Raw genomic sequence first — 18967 nt, 5'->3', positions numbered from 1 at the left:
CATTCCTTCCTGTTTGAGCTCTGGGGATTGCCTGTTTCATATTCCAGTTCTTTAAAATGCAAAAAAAACCCCAAAAAAAGTTACTGAAGAGAGAAAGAACTGAAAGACACAGCAGCTCTGAGGGATGCCTTCAGAATGGCCCAGGGACACATGATGGTGTTGAGTGATTCAAGTTTGCTGTATGCTCCCTAAAAAGAAACAAATGAGGTTGCAACTTTGCTGTCTCCTAAAACTAAAGAGGAAAACTACTTTGCTCTTAACCTTCTTGGCTTGTTCCAGGCAGAAATGGCAGTCTATTTTTTGCTCTCCCCTTTCTCTAGCCATCTGTGCTCTTTGGGAAGGGCCTGCACCTTTCCCAGAGCTGAATCACATTCTGACCACACTGGGATCAGTTTGCAACTACATCAGTGCCTTAAAGTCCCAGCTCTTAATTGTTGGAGCTGGTCAGGCCACCAGTGATATATTTCTGTGGAGGCCAGTATGGGTTTGTCCATGTGAAATGCAGAGTTTTAATAACACACACACATGTAGGTAGAAGTAAATATGGATGGAGGAAAGAAAGGGCAGCAAGAAGTCCTTGTTCTTCTCTGATGTTACCTCTTCCATCATTGCAAAGGTCTGTTTGATCCAGGCCCTCTGGAAGTAGACAGGAAGTAGCCAGAAGAATCTGGAGATGAGATGGAACCACTTGTTCAAATACTGGAGACAAGGACAGAAAAATGCCTCTTCCCACTCTGGATGGGGCATAATTTCTCCTTCCTGTGTGGTTTATTTTACAGTGACCAAGAAGCCTGAAGGATATGGGTCATGTTTACTGGTAAGAGGGATTCTGTGGACTCTGGGTCTTATATGCAGTGTTTGTTCCAAAGAGCTGGGAAGCTGGTAATTTCTTAAATGGAGCTTTTAAACCCCACTTTTAGGAATAATAAATAAAACATGCACAGATGTGCATGAAATACTAACAGAAATAGGTTACCTGCAAAGAAGCTGGAGCTATTTCAGTCTTGGTGGATGCTCAGCAGTGCCACATTTTCTGCTGGCAGCCTGGGCTCTGGTGCACACCTCTAACACAGCCACGAGAAGCTTGAGGGTTCTGGTGTGTTAAGGAAGAATCATCACAAAAATACCACTAGAGACTTGACAAGTCAGGACAGAGCTCACACTCTGCTGTAACTGAAACAAAGGGCTGTTTCCTTTGAGATGGCTATTGGGTTATACCTGCTGAAAAATAAGGTTTCCACCGGGACCAAACTCAGCCGCCTTTTCCTACTCCCTGTGTCGGGCAGAGCAGTGAGATCTGGCAGAGTGCAGATTTCTCACCTCTACACAGGTTCCCCAGCCTTCTCTGTCAGCCTCCCAGCAATCACACACTGCTCTTGCCAAACTTTATTTTGACAGTGGATGAATGGGCATTTTGTTCTCAAGTGGCTGCTCCAGGATGCATCACTGTCACGTCACCCAAACGACTCCAGTACCCCTGATTTTCAGTAGCTGCTGGGACTCGCTGACAACATCAGAGCCCGTCATTCCAAGATTAAGGAGGGATTAGCTGTGCGATTTCAGCCCTAAGAGGAAGGTTAAATGCTTTGGGAGGAGGAAGTGGGTGTGTGTGTGCGCACACGTGCCTTCCAAAACAACAGATGGCTCCAATAAAGTTGCTCCTGCTGCTCGGAAGTGGCACTTCTTGACATTAACAGAGCCGTATCTCATCGGGGTTCTTGTTTCTACCAGCCTGGCTCAGCAAGGCCAAATCCACTGTCTGGTATGGGGTAATCAGGAAAGGCACTCCCATATCTGCCCCATTAATTGCCCCCTGCCACTCTTCCCTCTCTTCTGATGTAATGCCCACTGTGCTCAGTGTGGCGGGATCGATCGGCTTTGAAGGGCAACTTTCCCTAATGATCCGCAATTCCCCTACTTAAACCACAGCCAGAACTGTCTTTTTACGGATTCTGCAAGAAATGTGTGGATTTCTTGGAACCGCTAAACAAAAACCTCTCTGCTTCAATCAATGGATCGATGTATTAAATTATTGTGCAACTAAATTAATGTGCCCCTTGGTGACAGAACTGCAGAAAATGAGCAGTGTTTTATGCATTAAAGACCAACTGGTAAAAGATTGTTTTTCAAGGTTAGATTGTTCCACAGTGAATACCAAGATTTTTCCAATTAAAATATGAGGGGTTTTGGGAGTGAAGCTGCATCAGCTCTATTACTTCTCACAGAGTCACAGCACAAATTAACAGGTACATGTAACTCAAGAATAGTAAATAGTAATTGAGACATACTTGAGAGATAGCAAGTAATGTTACTTTTTTTAGTAGTCTTGTATTTAAATTTTATAGTTAAACAATTTTACTGGAAATTATTGTGAGGTTATCTGGTGGGGTTTTTTTGTTCTTTTGTTTGTTTGTTTTTGTTTTTGTGGTTTTTGTTTGGTTGGTTTTTTTGTTTGGGCTTTGGTTTGGTTTTTTTTTTTTTTTGGTAAACTCAGGAGTCATGAAAAATTCCACCTTTCTAATGTTTCCATGAAAAACTCTAAAGTCTTGTCAAGCTTCTGCAGCCCTTAGTTTCCTCCGTTTGGGCTGCATGGTGTGTGTGTGAGTAGGCTGGCCCTTCCTTTCTCTGCTATCTTTCAAGTTCTCAAATATCTGAAAAAGTTTGTATTTTGTCCTGAAACTTTTTCCTTTCACTCTTTTCTTTCTTGGGCTCATGACAAAGACATTCTTTATTCTGAAGGCAGGAATCCCAGAACATGCAGTGCCAGTTCTGAGTTCATAAGGGGGGCAATGTTTCTAGTCACTTATGAAAGACAGACATGGACTCTGTGTTTCTTATCAGTCGATATTACTTAACTTTTATTTTGAACCTTTGGACTATCAAGCGGGAAAATTTCTCTACCAAGTGTTTTCAGCTATAAGTTTTCAAGCTTTATCTTCAGGAATGATAAATTAGGTGTGAAATTAAAGCATAAGTGCAAGCATCCCAGTCCCTCAATAACAAGGATTTCAAATTCTTGCAAAATCTGAAAACGGTACCAACAGTTTCAGTGCTTTGCTGACCAGAAGAATTAAAAAAAAAAAAGTACCAAAAATTATTAAAATACATACAAAAAAATATTACAAGATAAAGGAATTTACATGAATAAATCTATTCACAGCTCCCTGTTGTCTTCTGGCAAGCCCAAATCCATGAAATCAAATTACTTGATCAACAGCATGCAGTAAATTAGTAGCAGCACCAAGCCAAAAGCCCAATTTTCTTACTTCTACACTAAATATGGGCCTTTGTTGCTTCCCTGAGTAAACAATGTCAGGAGAGAGAAGGATGCATCAGGGGGAAAGGGAGAGGGAACTCTTCAAGCATCTTGTAATTTCTGAAAAACAGAAATATTTGTGTGTAATGCAATTGCCATTTGTCATATGAAACTTTAACGTGGGGTGTGACTTCCACGGATTTCAGAGCAACTTGCACAGACAACACGTCTCACTCTGCCCTTCAGAAATCCAGTGAATAATATGCAGAGCTGGGGGGGAAATCCAGATCCCTGGACTTCCATGGGAATGCTTCTCAGTTCTACACCCTCTGAGTGCTTGGGAGTTCTAATGGAGGTTTCCATAGAGGGGAGGGGGTGATGGTGTTATTACACTTGAGAAAGGCTTCAGTCCAAGTGAAAATCCTGCTACTGAAGCCTCTTAAAGCACATCTAAACCTATTTGTATGGCAATTTATTTGCTCCACCAGAAAACATACAAAGATAAGCTATTTCGAGAAAAGCTTGTGCTCCAAAGGGCTTGTTCAGTGTGGGATCTGTATTAAAAAACATTCTACATTTGACTTCTGCATTTTGAACACTCATCCAGCCCAGCCCACGCGCCCACACCGAAGGAAATGAACTGTATCAGGCAATGTCATTTGCTAAAAGGCAAGAGTGGAGGAATTCTCCAGCCCTTCGTTTTATATTTCTAGGGACAATTTCACAGGCCGTGCCGCTGCCGAATGGGGAAATTGGAAAACTGCAGAATCGATTTGCAGACGTGAAGTTCTATTTTCTTTTACACCTCCTTCATCAGGGCCTCCATCACCCTTGAGTTGCACAGCATTATCATGGACAGCAGCCTGGACACTGCTGATAATTGCTGAGGGAGGGGAAGGCTGTGCCTTGCAAGTGAAAGCAAACCCAGTCAGATGGCACTGCCTTTAAATTCGTCTGCTTTACAGCACTGTTCAAGTATGGAGGCTACTATTTCTGAGGGCTAAAGGGGAGTTTATTTTAAAAATATTATTTAAATTAGTTTTGTTTGCGTTTATTTAACTTCCCAGCTAAAAGCTGTGAAATTGCGTTAAATCTGTTCTGAGTAAACCCACAGAAATGTACAGGACTTCGCAATGCTTCCTTTATTTAATTCTTTTGTTGATTTCGCACAGAAAAAAAAACCCCAAACCTCTTCCACGGCAAATGTCTGATAATGTCTCAGTCCCCAAGAAGGAGAGCAGTGGCTAATTGCTGCAGAAAACTGCAAAAGCTGGTGACTATCATCCCCTTGACCCCCGGGATGGAGAGAGAAATGTGCTTTTGATATTAAAGGTCATGGGCTACAAAACGCTCGCTTGTGTGCTGGAGTTGTTCAGCTGCTCTCTGTGGGATGGGTACGGCTGCGTGACCACCCACAGCGTGTTGGGGGAACAAACCCTGGGGAAATAAAGAATATTCCTGGCATGACGAGCTTTCAGACTAAGCAGCTGATTATTGGTTTTCATTAAAGGTCAATTCAGCCTCACACAGCTCTGGTTCTCACATCCAGTCGCTGCCTTGCCCCTCACTGCATCCTTGCAGCATTAGGACGTTTGCAGGTATTTTCCTTTTCCCCTTTTCTGTGTGTTTTCATCAGTGATGGTGGTGGCAGCTCTGCCCAACCTGCTAGGCAGCCATCTCTGAGTGACACCTTCACTCCTCTTTGCAAGGGTTTGCCCCAGGAGCTGCAACTCAGCGTGGACAGAAGAATTGCAGGAATTGGAGGATAATTTATTTACGTGGAGAGGCTATTTCAGCCGGTCAGCAGGGAACAGGCTCCAACATTCCGGAACAAGGCGCTGGAGGTGCCCCCACACCCCTGCCCCAGGGCCCAAAATGGCGGCTCGCCCGGAGGCGCCGCCTCGTTGCTACGCGACGGGCAGAGCCCGCCCCCTAGGGAACTACAACTCCCAGGCATCCCGCCTGGGAGGGACTACAGCTCCCGGCATGCTCCGCGCGCCGCGGGCGGCGGGCCCGCACTACATTTCCCGGCAGGTGGCGGGGGCGGCGGCCAATCGGCGCGGCCGATGCTGCGGGGTGCGCGCGGTGCCGGCGGGGAAGCGGCGCGGTGACATTTCCTGCCGGGCCGCCCCCGGAGCCGCTGCCCGAGCGGGGCCCAGGATGGCAGCGCTGGGAGGTCCGTGCGGGGCGGCGGGGGGGGCCCGGGGAGGGGTGTCGGGGCCTGTGTGGTGAGGGGTATGTGGGGGCGGCGGTGAGGGGGTTTGGGCCTGTGCTGGAGGGGGAGCACCGTGTGAGGGTGTGCGGGATGGGGGGGCTGTGAGGGGTCCCGGGGTGAGGGGTGTAGGGACGGAGGAGAATGCTGTGAGAGGAAAGGGTGTGTGTGAGGGGCTGTGCTGTATGAGGGGGGCGGGGAGGGGTCCTGTGAGAGACCCCCCCCCCCGCGGTATGAGGCGAGTTCAGCTGGGGTTGGTGAAAGGCTTCTGTGAAAATGGGTGTGTGGGGAGAGGAGGAGCGACTCATAAATTAATGTAGAGAGTGTTTTGAGGTGATGTTCGTGAGGGGCAGAGTTAAAATTTTGAGGTGCGAGCGAGAGGAGTGTTAATAGAGGAAAAAAGGCGCTTGGGGTGGGAGGGAGAAAATGAAGTTGATCAAAGCGACTGGGGAGGTTTTATGGGGTGAAAGCTGTAACGTGTCAAGGATTAAATAGAAAAACTGGAATACGAGGATGAGTGTTCTCAGCACTGGAAGCTGCCCTGATAACGAGCTCGTTGCCTGAGTGACTAGCGCGGTCAGAGATGAACAATTTTGCATCTTTTTCGCTGTTAGAAAGTAACTGAAACTCTTGTGCAACAGTAAATGCATCAAAGTTTTCTTGTAGCTTTGCTAGGTAGGACGCTTTGGAACTGACCTAGCAAAGTGTTATTTACTTGCAACTAGTGATTAACATTGTTTTTTAACAAGTAAAAATTCTCCCCCTCTCTAATGATTAGTTAGTTTCAAATGTTGAAAACATTGAAATTATCAGTAAGGATAAGGAAATTATCCTGTTGTAGATTTTACCTTTAACTATTTACCAGTTTGTTTGAAAAAAAAAAAAGAAATAAACAAATGTTTTGAAGACTTTTTCTGACGATACTTTGAAGAGACACTGATGATGTTTGGCCTCAGTGCTGCTGTGGGAAATGGGTGCCCAGCAGCAGATCCCTCCTGGTTTATTGTGGCTGTGCTGGAAGCTGTGTCTGAATTCTGCATAAGAGAAATTGCAGCTGCTGTGTATCACCGCGAGCTAGAGTTTAAATCTCCCATTCGTCATCGCTGGTCTCTCTCCTCATTGCCCCTTTGTGTTTCCCAAATTTCGTTGGAAGCTCCCTCTGTTGCAAGTCAGCAGCTTTACCTGATTTGCAGCTCTTGCCACCTAATGTTTTTCTTTTGGGCTATCCTTTGTTGTTGTTGTTGTTGCGTAAAAATTTTGTCGCTATTACGAAACGGATTTTTGTGCTTGAGCTATTGCTCAATTTTCACTTTGGGATTTACTTCATTAGGCTTATCACATGTTGTTTAGCAGCATATGCTCCGCTAAATACGTTTCCACAGTGATACGTGAACCCCTTCATACCTGGGCAATTTTAAATGATAATTGTATTTTATTTATAGAGAAAATCATGCAACTGTAGATACAAATTTATGTGAGTTTAAGTTTGTTGCCCAATATACTTATTGTAGGGCTGTTTCTTCATGAGGCAGGAGGCAGTTCCTGTTTCGGTGTGAAGTTAAATATTTACATACAGACTTGTGTAATGGTGGGGCAGGTTGTGGACTTATTTTATTCCTCTGCATTCCTTGTTTTTTTCATTTTATAAGTCAATAAGCATTGTGATTCTTGACTTGATTTCCCTAATCCCCAGTGAAGTGTCATAAATATGAAATATTTGTATTATTTTCCTTAACATTAATGAATATAATTTTATGGGTTAATGGCAACTGACATCTACATTGTGAAAAGAAAAAAAAAATATATATTTACCCCTGAAAATGTTAGACTTGCTGTTGATGGATGTTGACACTGAGGAACTATGGAACAAATTTGTGCTGATTCTTGGTCATGCATGGGGTTATTTGGCATGTGGTAATTTTTTTGAAGGTTGTTTTTTTTAGTTGTTGTTGTTGGTTGTTTTTTGTTAAACAGTTTTGATTTTGCTTTATAGAACCAAGTCAGTTTTCACAAACACTGAACGGAATTCCTCCCTCAAACCCAGTCAGCAGTGGAATGGACCCCTTCCATGCCTGTAGTATCCTGCAACAGCTGAAGACCATGTATGATGAAGGACAGCTGACAGATATTGTGGTGGAAGTGGATCATGGGAAAACATTCTCTTGTCACAGGAATGTTCTTGCTGCAATCAGTCCTTATTTCAGGTATGACAGTCCATTGCTCTAGCGGTAATCAAAACAGAATTAGAGCTTATTTTTGTTAAATGAAAATTAAAAAACCCTGCACCTATACTAATATTCTGTGTAATTATAGATCCTAGCAAGTAAACACTATTGTTCTCTTAAGGTCAATGAATTATCAGTGTCTGTGTGTCAAGGAAAGTCTCATTGGAGAAAATGTCACACAACTGTAAAACAAACAAAACTGCCTCCAATTGTTTTCTTTTAAAGTTACATATTTTAACATTCTGGAGTATGCACATGAAACAACTTGTTGAAAGTTGAGTGCTAAGTCTCAGGATGGTATGTCAAGAGCTTTGCTTGTAAACTCAGTGAATTTTAACATGGGGTTAGTGAGATAATTAGGCAAGAAGTTCCAGCTCACTGCTTTTGTTTCAGCCAGTCTAGAACTGTCAGACAGTTCAGACAGTCTTAAACTGTCCTGTGTGGGTACCTAAATGTGACACCTGTAATAAATGTATTTGGGCTGATGTGAAGACAAGTGCACTGGGATCAGCTGTACAGTGCAATTTAATTTCATGCCAGTAGTTAGGAGGTAATTGCAGATAAACTGCTGAATGTGTTTCCTCTGCAGATCGATGTTCACGAGCGGCCTTACCGAGAGCACCCAGAAGGAAGTTCGGATAGTTGGTGTGGAAGCAGAGTCAATGCATTTAGTGTTGAACTATGCATATACCTCCAGAGTAGTGCTGACAGAGGCCAACGTCCAAGCTTTGTTCACTGCAGCCAGTATCTTCCAGATCCCTTCCATACAAGACCAGTGTGCTAAATACATGATTAGTCACCTGGACCCACAGAACTCCATCGGGGTGTTTATCTTCGCTGATCACTACGGTCATCAGGAACTCAAGGACAGGTCACAAGACTACATTCGTAAAAAGTTTCTGAGTGTCACCAAAGAGCAGGAGTTTCTTCAGTTGAGGAAAGACCAACTGATAAGTATCCTCAACAGCGATGATTTAAATGTAGACAAAGAAGAACACGTTTATGACAGCATTATAAGGTGGTTTGAGCATGAACAAAATAAGAGAGAAGTGCACCTTCCAGAAATATTTGCCAAATGCATCCGTATGCCTCTGTTGGAAGAGACATTTTTAGAGAAAATCCCTCCCATGTTTGCACAGGCGATGGCCAAAAGCTGTGTACAAAAGGGACAACCCAGTGCCAATGGCTACACACAACGGCTTGGAATGACCGCTTCTGAAATGATCATATGCTTTGATGCTGCCCACAAACACTCAGGAAAGAAGCAAACAGTGCCTTGTTTCGATTCGGTCACAGGGAGAGTGTTTAAACTATGCAAGCCACCAAATGACTTGAGGGAGGTCGGAATTCTCGTGTCTCCTGATAACGATATTTATATTGCGGGTGGTTACAGACCGAGCAGCAGCGAGGTCTCCATCGACCACAGAGCGGAGAGTGATTTCTGGATGTACGATCACTCTGGCAACAGGTGGCTTCCAAAAGCTCCTTTGCTGCGAGCCAGGATAGGCTGCAAGCTGGTTCACTGCTGTGGAAAGCTGTATGCCATTGGGGGCAGAGTCTATGAAGGAGATGGCAGGAACTCCCTCAAGTCTGTGGAGTGCTACGACAGCCGGGAGAACTGCTGGACAGCTGTCTGTCCCATGCCGGTGGCAATGGAGTTTCACAGTGCTGTGGAATATAAGGATAACATCTATGTTTTACAGGGTAAGGTGGTTTGGCTGACTGTGGCATTTTGTTGGAAGTGGGGAGTTTTCAATCTCTGTGCTCTCTTAAGCACCTTGGAAAAACCCCTGGGGCACTGGGGTGGGGGAAAACTAGGGAGAGCAGTGGGCAAGAAAGAGGGAGGTTGCTGCTTGAATTCTCATGCCCTGGAAACGTGTCAGTAAGTTGTGTTGAGTTATTGCACAAATGGCAGTTTTGGTGTTCTAAGTCAACAGTATAAAACGTTTCTGTGAAAATTCTGTATTAAATCTTTACCTGGGTGAAATGTGCTAGTGTTGAAGAAAAGATACTGTCCCATGAAAAAGCATTTTACATTTTATTGGGCTAAAGCTGTGGGAGTTCCTGGTGTCTGTGTTTTTGGTGACTTGTAAAAGTCAATTAACCACTGTAGGTCTTTGTTTCCTGCCCTGCTTTCTGAAATCATTCTAGTAACTAGAAAGAGATAAATTGTCATTCTTAATTAGCTCTGTTTCTTTGGTCAGTAATTACAGTACTATCTTTACATCCTTCCTTCTGGTAAGTGATCAGACTTATTGGTGTATTAGATATTGATTCTTAAATGAATAAAAAAGATCATTATGGCAATGAATCAAATAATTTATTCTTCCCTTTATTTTACTTATGGAGAACTTACATAAAATATATATTTGAGTGTGTGCATGAGCTGTACACAGCCTACTCTGAAAAGTGCTGAGACTGGTCTGTGGGGCTGTGGTAAGAGGCCCAGGAAGTGGAAAGAAAGAAAGGAAGAGGAGGAGGTGTCTCAGTTACCACCTCTGTAAACACCTGTAGAAGCTGGGTTCTTGCATCCATACCAGCTCCCTCTTTGGGTCACTTCCCATACTAAGCTGAACCACAGGAAAGAAACAGGATAGGGAATACTTGTTATTTACCTTGTAAGGTCCTTGTTATTTACCAGAGAAAGTCAACCTGATTTCTTGACTTTACATTCCTGGGCTTTCATGTGATTTACAGAGAGTTTTTTTCCATTGTTTCTTTATCAGGTTTGACTCTTGTTGGTTGTGGCTTTAAATGATTCTGTTTCACAAGTTCTCTCAATGTCTCTCTCTCTTGGGTCGAAGAGACAGTAGGTGGTTAAAAAGGAATGCTGAGCTTCCATTATGCTGCCCTGAGCAGTGAACAGCAGAGGTGTTTTATGATCTCATCACAAAGCTAACAATGAATCAGTACTTTCATGCAGGGATTCACCTGGCCTCCTTTTAAGCAAATCAACCTAAATGTGTAACTTGACCACCTCATATGAGTAGCTTCAAGATCTGTGTGAAGTACAAAGCACAGTTATTTGCTCAGGTTTGGCAGCTTTAAGCACTGAATTCTGAGACTCCCCAGTCTGTAGGTGACACGTTGTAAAGATGTTAAAGAGTGAAACAAATGTACTTCAGACATTTCAAGACTGCAATCTTGAAAGGTTTTGTCCCGAATTAATAAGCGTGGTTTAGAAGGAATAAAGGGTAGCTAGGAAATATGTAAAACATTGTGGTTTTGATGAACTTCAAATTCCCTTTTCTACTGCTGGAAGAGAAACTCAAAGTAGTTTTTATTCATGATGTTAATATTGTTGTAATGCACTTGAAGGAAAGCAGGTGATGGTACTGGGAGTGAGTGTTTGTTATGGGAAGAGCATTTCTGTCTGTGGAAGAAAGCACCTGAAAGCTTGATGGCCACAGAACTGCTGGTCTGGAAACGAAGCATAAGTTATGTTTTATTTTTCCTCTCTCTTTTCAGGGGAATTTTTTCTCTGCTACGATCCTCAGAAGGATTACTGGGGATTTCTGACCCCAATGACTGTGCCTAGACTCCAAGGCTTGGCGACGGTGTACAACGACTCCATCTACTACATAGCTGGGACCTGTGGGAACCACCAGCGCATGTTCACCGTGGAGGCCTACGACATCGAGCAGAACAAGTGGACTCGAAAAAAAGACTTCCCATGTGACCAGTCCATTAATCCATACATAAAACTCGTACTCCTCAAAAACAAACTCCATCTGTTTGTCAGAGCTACTCAAGTCACTGTTGAAGAACACGTTTTCAGAACCAGCAGGAAGAATTCTCTCTACCAGTACGATGAGGTTACTGACCAGTGGCAGAAAGTATACGAGACTCCAGACAAGCTCTGGGATCTAGGCCGGCATTTTGAATGTGTTGTTGCTAAATTGTATCCGCAGTGTCTTCAGAAAGTTATTTAAATTTCTTCTTTTTTTTTTTTTTTTTTCAGTAACAGGCCTTAGTGATTTCAGTGGTAATTTGATGCTAGAGAAAACATGTCTTAAAAGAAAACAAAGAAATTCTGTCAGTATTTATTGTAAGCTGAAACAGACAGTTTTTTGTCTGTGGGGATGGGTGCTCTTTAAAGGTTGCAGTCTGGGGAGGGAATTGCTGGTTCAGTTTCATATTTACTGATATCTTCCTGGGAAATGAGAAGGAGGTTACAAAGTGCAATTATCAGCATTTTTTTTCTGGTAAACACTTAATCATGTCATACTAGAGGGGTGTTTTGGTGGTAAAAGCAAATTAAGTGGAAGAGCCAGGATAACTATGCACTACAGTGAAAGAAAATCTAGCATTAATAGTTAAGGATGTCCAAGATGTGTTGAAGTGACTTTTCTTTTTTTTCTCTTTTTTTTTTTAATACGGGTAAAATTTGAGGCAATATCACTAAGTTTTGTTGCTTTTTTTTTTTTTTACTTTAGATTGAAAGTACATAGGAATGGTAGATCCTGATTCATAATGATCTGTTCTTTTTGTACTGTTTTTGAAGTCCTCTGAGATGTTCGTGATTTGTTTGTGCACTACAGTTTGGGAGAAAAGCTCAGTCAGAATTGGATTGTGGAGTACTTTAGCCCCGGATGGAGGCCTGTTCATATTGTTGTACCACTTGTTGTCTGTGGACTTTTGTTAAAATTGAGCTTAGTGATAGTGGGGGAAAAAAATCCCACACCTGTTTTTTGCCACGTAGATGTAGTGCTGTAAAAACATTTTTTTTTTTTTAACACTGATTAAAACCTTTTTTTCATCCCATAAAGGGCTTTAACCCAAAAGTTGATGGTGCTAGTACATTTTTAATACTTGTTTGTCTGAAATGGGCCAGCCTTCTGCTACTGTTTAAGACAGCCTGTTATTTTTCATGGAGTGTGTGTCTGTCTTCGGGCCCTGTCCTGTCATCAGATTGTCTTTTCTAACATAACATTTTTACTGCAGTGGTATTCTTGCACAGAATGGTGACAGGATATGGCCTTAATAATATTGGTTCTCTTTTATTTTTTCTTTTTGTGTGGAGTGTTCATTCTGTCTCCACTAAAGTACAGTGCTGTGTGCAGAGTTGGCATGTGCTCCAGTGATTTGGAAAAGTGTGGCTTAACTTCACAAGTTGTTTTTCTTTTCTCTCCGCAGTCAAGCCCTCAGATATCTTCTCTTCCATTCTGATCTATAATGTGAAAAGTTGCACTACTGAGCTGTCATCATTATCCAGTGTATTAAAGCAAAATTGACAATAAATGTCCATGGCTTAAATACTCTTAGAGAAAATACAGAATAAGGATCCAATGTGTTACAACACTTTCTGTTATTTTTTAGCTTATTTTTAAGAAGTAAATAAGTTCAAAGTTCAGCCTCCCCTTCAGTAGTGAAAACTGGATTTAAAAGGGAAAAGATGAATTCTAAAACTTGTATCAGCTGTAATTTGCCAGGTTTAATTTGTTAATTTTTGCAGAGCTGTAAGTTATCTTACTCTTTCCTATTTTATCCAGCTGACCTAAGTAAACCAGTTAACTCACATGGCACTGGCCATCACTGGCTGAAAGTGCTTACCACTATCTGACTTAACAGCTGACATTTCAGTCAGCCAAATATTTAGCTCATTGTTTATCCCCCTGGCATGGCTGAGGATTTGGATAATGTTTGTTTACTATGTGGTCTTACTGTTCCCAAACGGAATCTTTCTAATACACGAAAATACTCTCCTGGTTCTATTTCTTAATTCTTGCACAAAATGTCTAAAAAGAAAAAACAAACAAACAAACAAAAAACTGTGAAATGGAAAGGAAAACAAAAATGCCTCTTTGCATTACATACCTCATCTTCCGGAGATTCACCAAACGCTTCTCTCCAGTGCGAGCACCTGTGGTTCTTTTTGTCCTGAATTTGGCAATTCTCGCTAAGACTGCATTTTCCAACAGTGTTGAGGTGTATTGTTCCTTTGTTTAGTTCTCTTCTGGATAGTTTTATATATATGCATAGCCAAGAATAAGAGGCTTTTTGAAGAGTACAACTAATTTAATTTTTAAAATGGTCCTTAGTCCTTGGCTAGCTCTCTTTGCGCTGTTGTAGGCCTCTAGCTGCAAGCTTTCTGAAGCACCCTCCCTAACAGTGTTGCATTTGTGTGTAAAACCATTTTTTTTGCAAAGTGTTATGGAGCTTTTTCCTTGTTTCTTTGTTTTTGTTTTTGGTTTGTTTTTTTTTTTTTTAAGCTTGGTTGAATATTTACAAGATTTCTTGCTGCTTTTTGACAATCTTCTATATTTATTTAGTAGAACAAATTTCAATATATTACTTGAAACTATGAAATAGGATTGAGTTAGCAGTTGACTGGTCATGTGATGTATAGAAGTACAATATGCTGTGGTTAATTCTGCAGTAGGTTTGTTAATTTTGTTTATCTGCACTAAAGTACGAAGATCTCCATTCTGTTTAACCATTCAAACTGAGGGTGTGATCCAAGTCTGTCATGTGTTTGAAAGCTAAATCCTGGAACTTGCCGTGGGAGTAGAATATACTAAGTCTTTTGCATGAGGAGTTTGTTGAGACAGTAATGTAGCTGTGACATTTTGCCAATTCTTAAATGCTTCTACGTTTTGCTGAAAGTCAGATTCCTGGTAAAGTTTTGCTTTAGAGTCAGGCTTAAGTAAACTTGCACAGCACAAACAAAAAAAAAAAAAATAATTGCACCAAAGGTACTGGTAATATTTGAACAGTAATCTGTACATTTTGCCCATTTGGTATTTTTTCTGCATTCGTTTATTTCCCTTTATGAAATGAATTTCTAGCGATGTAAGGACTTAGGTGAGTGTAAATCTCTTTTCCAGAATTATTAGTTAACTTTAGAAGGAAACATTTTGTAACTTCCACTTGATTCCATCAGTAAACTCTAGAATAACTAAAAGCAGTTTTGGTGCACCTGACATGCAGTGTATGTTCTACAAGAGATCGAAGAGCTCCCTGTTCGCGAGGCTGTTGAGAAGTGGCATCCAACATTCAGTGCTCAGGTATGTTAGTAAGAAGTACTGTAGTCCTATGAGGGCAAATGTGTGGATTTTTAAACATTTTGCCATAATTGCACAATTTTGCATTTTTACTTAATGTCATGTTATGTTTCTTAAAATAAACCTATTGTTGAAATACAGTGGAGTTCAACTGGTTTTGTGATAAATCTCTTGTGTGCATTTTAGTAGAGTAAATTTCTGAAAATTAACCCAATGATGTATCTTTTTGATGTTTGTTCAGTTCTTCTGTTTCTGCACTTGTGTCTCAATTGTGTGTGTCACTTTTTTTTTTTGTTTTCAAGGTGGAAGGTTCTACTTTTTTGTCTCATTCCTTGTGCCTGTTCAGGTCTAACTTTTTACTTGTTTGCACACAGGCAACATGTTCTTTCTCTTTACTTTCCTTCCCTTCCCTTCTTTCCTGCCTGTAGCTGGAGCTGACATCCTAGCAGGAATGTCAAGTAGGGCTTTTCATCCTAATAATACTGTGTATTGGAAAACCCTGAAATGCTTTATACTGAATTTCCCAGCATCTTTGCTGCAGAGCTGAGCACAAGAGGCCTCCTCTCCCCTGGCTGTTTAAGCAAAACTCTTCAGCTTTATTTGTGGTTTCTGCTGCAGTGATTTTGCTCAGCAGAGCTGCTTGTGCATGATACTGGTTGTTTGTAAACCTTTGTTCCCTTCCAGAGGGAGGGACCCAATGACCAGTGGAGTTGCCAAGTCATGGCAGCCTGGGAAAACAACATGGGGTTCTCTTGTTTGGGAAGGTGCTGCTCTTGTCAGGCTCTCCAGGCACCACCTGTGTGCAGTCACAGGGCTTTGATCTCACCGGGATTGCAGAGATGTGGTGGGATAGCTGGTGTAACTGGAATGTTGGCATGAAGGGCTGCACACTGGGAAAGACAGACCAGGCAGGTGTGGTGGTGGAGTTGCCTCTATGTGAGGCAACACTTGGAATGTGTTGAGCTCTGTCTTGGGGTGGATGACAAGTTAGTCCAGGGCTTATGGGCTCGGATGAAAGGGCAGACTAATAAGGGTGACATTGCTGTGGGTGTTTGCTCCCAGCCACGTGAGCAGGAGGAGGAACTGGAGGAGGCTTTACAGAGCTTGAAGCAACCTCAAAGTCACAGGCCTTGGTTCTTGTGGGGGACTCCAACTACCTGGATATCAGCTGGAGAAGCTACAGAGCAAAGCACAAACAGTCCAGCAGGTCCGTGGAAAGCGTTGGTGACAACTTTGTTACAGGGAGTTGAGGATCCCTCAAGGAATGGTGTGCTGCTCAACCTCATGCTAACACACAGGGAAGGGCTTGTGGGAGATGTGGTGGTTGGGGGCAGCCTTGGCTGCAGTGACCATGAGATTGTGGAGTTCAGTATTGGGAGAGGAGGAAGCAGGGCAGCAAGATGGTAACCATTTTGGGAGAGCCAACTTTAGCCTCTTCAGGGATCTTCGTATAGCAATCCCATGGGAACAAGCCCTTCAGGGAAGAGTGGCCAAAGAGAGCTGGTTGATATTCAAGAATCACTTCCCCCAGGATCAAGAATGATGCATCCCAGTGAGCAAGAAATTGGGAAAAAGAGGCAAGAGATCTGTGTGAATGAACGAGGAACTCTGATATTACTCAAACATGAGCAGGAAATACACAGGAGATGGAAGCAGGATCAGAACAAAAGAGGGACAGGAGTGGTTCAACCAGGTTCTTCGATTCTTTAATTTCCCTTCTCTTCTTGTGGCAAAGAAAAGATACATGAATTGTCCCCCAGTGTCCCAAATTCCCTTGGGGTCTTGTGAAATCCTCTCAGTGCTTGGCATGTGTTAAAATGCCAATGATATAGTAGAGTGAGTGGGATCACTTTGGAAGGTTAAGTTAACTTGGTCAGGAACGAGGAGGGCAAACAGGGAGCTGGGGAGCCACAGATCTGCAAATGATTTTAGATTTTCCTTCTTTGGACACTAAAGTAAATTCCAATGTAGTTTTTTTGAAGAGAGAAGTAGGTGGGCATCTGAGAGATTATTTCTGTTCATGGGTTGATGGTAGAATTATTTGCTGGGCATGTTTTTCCTTTCAGACATCCTTTTGGAAGCAAGGTATGTCATTTTGGAAGCATTTGGTGAAGGACAGGAACACCCCCCAGCCCCCCAAACAAAGAAGCATTACTTAAATGAACTAATCCACTAGGTTTGTAGCCCAAAGCTGTGAACTAGACTCGTGTGTGCTGCATGCAGGGGAGTATCTCACTTGGGAACTTGGCACTTGTGTGCTGTCAATAGGTGGGGAAATAACCACCCAGCTGTTCCTTTCTCCTTATCTCTTTACAACATGTTCTCCCCTCTGGGCCTCTCAAAGAGGGAAGAGTCAGACCAACAAAGCTGGAACCTCTCCCATTTCTTGATATCTTATTAAAGTCCCCTGTGCCTTACTCTTGATTTTTGTATTCCTGTGTTGACAGAAATAATGATGCAAATATCCACTGTGAGAGGCAGGCATTTACTGATTTTAGCAAAGTTTATGTGATCAGGTTATGGTTTAACAAGTTATTTCAGGAGCAGCAAAACCAGCTGATTTCTAATGTATCTCTTCAAGTGGATTTTGAGTTGTAACAAAGGTGTTTGTCAGCTTTCCCTTTCAGAAGGTGGTGGGATCCCTTTCTTATTTAGCCAACTAATAGGACACAAATCCTTTACAGACTCTTTACATATTTGAAAGCTTTGGCCCTACACAAAATACGTTTTAAGGCAGGCACTATCTCAGAAGTTGAGGTGTGTGTGGGAGCAGATAGTGGGAGTGATTGAGCACATGTACAAAACCCTGCATATTGTGTTTCCTCGTGGAAAAAAATGATAAAATCTCCGCTTGGAGAACATTTGTCTGGGTTTGACTGTTTTTGAAGGACCAGGTAGCTTTCTGGGCATCACAAGCTTCGAGTAAAGAAGGCATAGATCTGCCTGAAGAGGAACAAAAGGGAAATAAATAAGAGCATGATGTCCTACACTTTGTAGTACCTGGGTGATGGTAAGGCCTTCCCAGTGTGGAAGGACCATTGCTCCATGTAATTCCGCAGAAGTGGGGCCTGGTTTCTCCCACGCCTTCCCACTCTTTCTGGCTGTGGGCCAGGACATAACCTGGCCCCAAAGCCACACTGGGTTAACAGGGCAGGAGGCTGTGCCCAAATGACCTCAAGCTGCTGCCTTGTAACAGGTCAGCTCCACACTTTAAAGATGGTATGTGCTTATTTAGAACTTTTAAGTGTCACTGAGTGCAAGCGATGATAACATATCTGTAAAACATCAACTAAAATAGTACCAAATAAATCTACTTTAAGCAATGCTCTCTGTGTTCCCATATCTCCTTAGATCTGCATGTGACCCCTGCTCTGCAGCTTTTACTGCCCCAGAAAGCTGCCCAGTACAAATGTAAGAAGTGTGAATTTTATGCTCAGTTTGTGCCAAAATTTGGTTCTCTTGTTTTTTAATGATACATATCTAGTTTTTGATTATCCATAAACTGAGCTCTAAATTTCATTAATGATTTTGAAGTCAAGATGGCGTGTGATACATCAGCTGCAGAAAAAGATTTGTAGATAAATTTTGAAGCACTTTAAACCCTTCCAGTTTGATTCAGTTCGTGTTCCTTCAGGAACAGATTTCTTCATGTATTCTGAAAAGTTTGGGGCAGGAATATTTGGTGAACACCAAATTAATCTTCTTCCAGTAAATGAAGTGTTTAAACTGTACTTGATCTGCAAATTTGCATTTTGTTTTTCTTAAATAAAAGAGGTACCCCATTTTATATCAAAACTAATATAAGAAATATTAAGACGAAAGAGCCCTTGGCTTAGACATTCAAGCTTCAATTTTTCATAGGCCAGTGAAATGGTAGAGGTGTCCAAGGTTTTCCAAAGTGATTTTGAAGAGCAATCTCAATGGTGTGAATGGCTATTGTGTCTGAAGTGCATTGGCCACTGCCCAGTAACTACCAGCAGAAAACCTTTATAAATTAGGCAATTTCTATTAACATGGAGATGGAAAGAGGGTCAACATAATCTAACAAAGGAATATTCATGTTTTGACTTGGTAAAGCATCAATCTGAAATGGCTCAGAGCCAAGGGAACTGTGAATTATCCTCAACCAAAAGAGAAAGTACATTTTTGAAATTACGGAAGTTACTAGTGGGGTCCCTAGGAGTTTTACCTTTTGCAATGCCATAAAGTTTTTACAATAACATTATTCCTCAAGGTGTAGCATTGGAAGAAACGACTCCTGTGAACTCCA

The 18967-nt window shown here is 42.2% G+C and overlaps 1 protein-coding gene and 1 long non-coding RNA gene across 2 annotated transcripts; one reads left to right on the top strand and one right to left on the bottom strand.

Annotated features, from left to right (window-relative positions):
• Positions 1-481: 481 nt before the first annotated feature.
• On the bottom strand, positions 482-5154 carry LOC135420167 (uncharacterized). The gene is made up of 2 exons (XR_010433405.1): positions 977-5154; positions 482-667 (listed from the first exon to the last, which is right to left on the bottom strand). It is a non-coding gene; the product is annotated as an uncharacterized LOC135420167 (long non-coding RNA).
• Positions 5155-5326: 172 nt separating this feature from the next.
• On the top strand, positions 5327-14837 carry KBTBD8 (kelch repeat and BTB domain containing 8). Its single transcript, XM_064667246.1, has 4 exons — positions 5327-5432; positions 7462-7672; positions 8283-9397; positions 11162-14837. The coding sequence occupies exons 1-4, from the start codon at positions 5417-5419 to the stop codon at positions 11623-11625; spliced, it is 1806 nt and encodes a 601-aa protein (XP_064523316.1). The 5' UTR covers positions 5327-5416; the 3' UTR covers positions 11626-14837.
• Positions 14838-18967: the final 4130 nt, after the last annotated feature.

Source organism: Pseudopipra pipra, chromosome 11, assembly GCF_036250125.1.
Source record: "Pseudopipra pipra isolate bDixPip1 chromosome 11, bDixPip1.hap1, whole genome shotgun sequence".
In the NCBI taxonomy this organism is placed as follows: Eukaryota; Metazoa; Chordata; class Aves; order Passeriformes; family Pipridae; genus Pseudopipra; species Pseudopipra pipra.
Note: the sequence above shows the minus strand (reverse complement) of the source record. Positions and strands in the feature narration are given on the sequence as shown.

Coding starts and splice junctions, on each gene's coding strand:
- KBTBD8 (XM_064667246.1), top strand. Junction 7,673..8,282: donor GCAATCAGTCCTTATTTCAG/GTATGACAGTCC, acceptor TTTCCTCTGCAG/ATCGATGTTCACGAGCGGCC. Junction 9,398..11,161: donor TAACATCTATGTTTTACAGG/GTAAGGTGGTTT, acceptor CTCTCTTTTCAG/GGGAATTTTTTCTCTGCTAC.